The 2,983-nt window shown below is 53.6% G+C and overlaps 1 protein-coding gene across 1 annotated transcript; it reads right to left on the bottom strand.

The window, feature by feature from the left end:
• Positions 1-833: 833 nt before the first annotated feature.
• Positions 834-2,593, bottom strand: RGS16 (regulator of G-protein signaling 16; the record flags this gene model as incomplete). The annotated part of the gene is made up of 3 exons (XM_010135138.1): positions 834-1,034; positions 1,306-1,472; positions 2,532-2,593. Coding segments are annotated over 3 exons (430 nt in total), but the record flags the coding sequence as incomplete, so codon positions are not given.
• Between the last annotated feature and the right edge of the window lie 390 nt (positions 2,594-2,983).

Raw genomic sequence — 2,983 nt, 5'->3', positions numbered from 1 at the left:
AGGCTAAGCGCTGCAGTGCCTAAAATAATTTAACTGACGAGCTCCCCAGGGCAGGGGGTGTGTGTGTGCTTTCAGCAGTGCTCTTCTAATAAATACATATATTGTAATAATGACAAAATAAATAATAATATTTGAAAGTTATGCAGATGACCTAGGGTGATGTGCAATCTAAAGGTCATGTCGCTTAAGCGAGGGATGAAAACATCACTGCTAGGGACATGCTGTACGTCGCTGCTGGGGAGAAGGTGTCAACCTTCAAAGCCGTGCATGCACAGGAAAGAGCAGAAGAAGGGTCTCGGGATCAGGAGAAGGCAGACGCAGGGTTCCTCCGGCGGAAAATGCCACTTGGGCTTTGGACTTGTGTTCTGGTCTTTCCCTCATAGGAAAAGCCCTGTGGGCAGGTCCGGGGTGGTGGCCCCGGGCACTGTGGGAATGGCGGGCTCCGACGGAGCCAGCTGGGGCGGCAGGTCAGAGGCAGGGTCCTGAGAGCAGGCAGGAGCTCTCCGCTTACAGGTGCACGGGGGAGCCCGGTCTCTTTGGCCCAGGCTTGCAACTCGAATCCAATTTCTTCCTGCCCCCGTGGGGGTGCAGGTCTCCAGCTGTGCTGCAAAGGGAGGCATGAGGTTTCCACCCGCTCCGTTCCTCCAGAGAGGGAGGACCTCTCTTCCCAGAAGCTCAGTGGGAAGCTGGAAGCACTTGAGGTCCTGGGGATCCTCCTAAAATGCCAGGACTTCAGCTGAAACCCTGCCACGTGGACCTCAGCCCTTGCAAACAGTCCCTCAGCCTCTGCCTGGTTCGCTGGCTCGTCCCCCTGCTGCAGATTCAGGCTCGGGTCAGGTATGTGACTTCTTGCTGACACCACGGCTGGTGGCCTGTTTGGTCATGTCCTGGTAGGAGGCGGACTTCAGGAACCGGGGATAGGAGTCCTTCTCCATCAGGATGCGAGTCTTAGCTTGGGCTTCGTTGAAGCAAGCAGAGGTGGCACCCGAGAGGTTCTTCCGGGTGATCTCCCTGGTTTCGTGGTCGATGTTCACCTGCAAGGAAGCATCATCCACAAACATTAACTTGGCTTTAACCTGTCTCCCATGAGGAGATGAAAACTGCTTTCTCCATCTTCAGAGGAGGTTGGAGAACCTTTACATCCCTTCACGTTGGCAGACCGCGCCATGCTAGAAGCGAAAGCTCTCATGAACAAGAGCACATCTTCCCACTGCGCTGAAAGCACTTTGATAAAACCCACTGGGATATTTTATTCCTTTCCCTCCCTGTTCGATGCCACAGGACAGAGGCAGAAAATGCTCTCACCTCCCTGGGAGCCTCACTTTGGACAAACTCCTCGAAGATCCTGTTGGCCTTGGAGGCCAGCTTGGTTTTCGACCGGGTCTTTTTGAAGTCCTCGCACGCTAGCCAGAAGTCGAGGTTCTCCTCGCTGAACTCAGTCTTCAGGAAGGTGTGGAAGGCCGTCACCCCACCTGGGGAGGGAGAGTGGAGCAGTTAATGGAGCAGAAGAGGGGGAAGAAGAGGAAGGTGGCTGCCAGATGTGGTGCTGCCTGCAAGCATCGCCCTGGGAGCTCAGACCATGACATCTGCAGATTTCCTTTCCCTCCAGGCAAATTCCACCCTCTGAGACACTGCTAATTGTCCTCTGGACTCCAATAAAATCCTTTCCCACAGACAAGTAATCCTCCGGTTTTATTTATCTGACCTTTCCGTAACAAGGCTTCAGAGTATTTTCTTACAGCTTCGGAAAAGGGCTAAATCTACCTCAGGAGAAACCCGCTGACGTATCGGTACGCCTGCAGGAACCGAGCCGCGATGGCTTTATTTTTATTTCTCAGCTGAGATCGAGAGGGAATGAGATGCTGAAGAGTATGAGTAATTGCAGCGAGGATTTCAGAGCCCGCCTGGGGGATGTATTAAGCTACAAAGCAGGAGATGCTTGTTAGCCATCACAGCACGTGAGGAAAGCTGGAAAATAAATATGCCTAACCCCAAGCTAGTGCTATGGCAGGGCTGTCTGCTGCTGTGGAATAGCTTTAAGGGTAGGGAATCACTTCTGTATTAGAATTTGGCACGTCTACCATGATGTACCACGGGGAGGTGGGGAGGTGGCTGCCTTGCTGCGCTCTGGACACCAAGAGCAGGCACGCTGCCTTCTCCTGGGCGCAGAGAAAGAGATGGCCAGGGCACAGCGTGCTGCTCCCCATGACCGACTGCTGCACACGGGATGCCCACACCGATGCTTCTGTCCCGAGGCAGCAGCGAGGCATTGCAAGACAGCGCTCGTGCCCCCCAAAAGCACCCAGGCGGAAGAAAAGGGAACAGCTTTGCAAGCCAGGCAATGAGCCCTGTGCATCAGCTCTGCCAGGGCAGGGAAAGGGCCTCTTTCTAAATCCTAAGCCATCTCATTTGAGGAGGAGACGAGATTTCCTCGTACGCTGGCTGCAGGCACACAGACCCCCTCCTTGCTCGCTGGAAGCATCCTTGTCCTACACACTCTCACCAGGAGAAGAAAACAAGACCCTACTCACTTTTACTCTTCAGGAGCTGGTCGAAGGACTCCCTCCATTCGAGCACCTCTTGAGAGGAGTCTCTGGAAAAGACAAAAGGATGTAAGACTCGCTGTCCTGCTGACAACAACTCTCCTGCCCCGCAGCGAACAATGAGAGCATCTCAGTCAAGTGGCCCCATCAGTAGGAGACACTGCAAGAAGGGAGGCAGCGGCATGCGATAGGAAACCAAAATGAGACCCCACTATCCATTACCTGTGGGATCTCTTTCCTTTCTCCCTTTCTTTTACCCTCCCCGATAGCTCGCCAGACCTCAGCTCCATAGTGCAGCTTTGGCCAGGGAGCTTCTCTAGAGGATACTCAGAAGAGCCCTTTTCTGCTGGTACAAGCCCAGAAGAGCCTCCTTTACAGGAAGACACCCTGCCTTCTGCAGCAATATTTAATATTTTGTTTTTAATGCTGCCTGCATGCCC

This window comes from Buceros rhinoceros, unplaced genomic scaffold, assembly GCF_000710305.1.
Source record: "Buceros rhinoceros silvestris isolate BGI_N320 unplaced genomic scaffold, ASM71030v1 scaffold20894, whole genome shotgun sequence".
In the NCBI taxonomy this organism is placed as follows: Eukaryota; Metazoa; Chordata; class Aves; order Bucerotiformes; family Bucerotidae; genus Buceros; species Buceros rhinoceros.
Note: the sequence above shows the minus strand (reverse complement) of the source record. Positions and strands in the feature narration are given on the sequence as shown.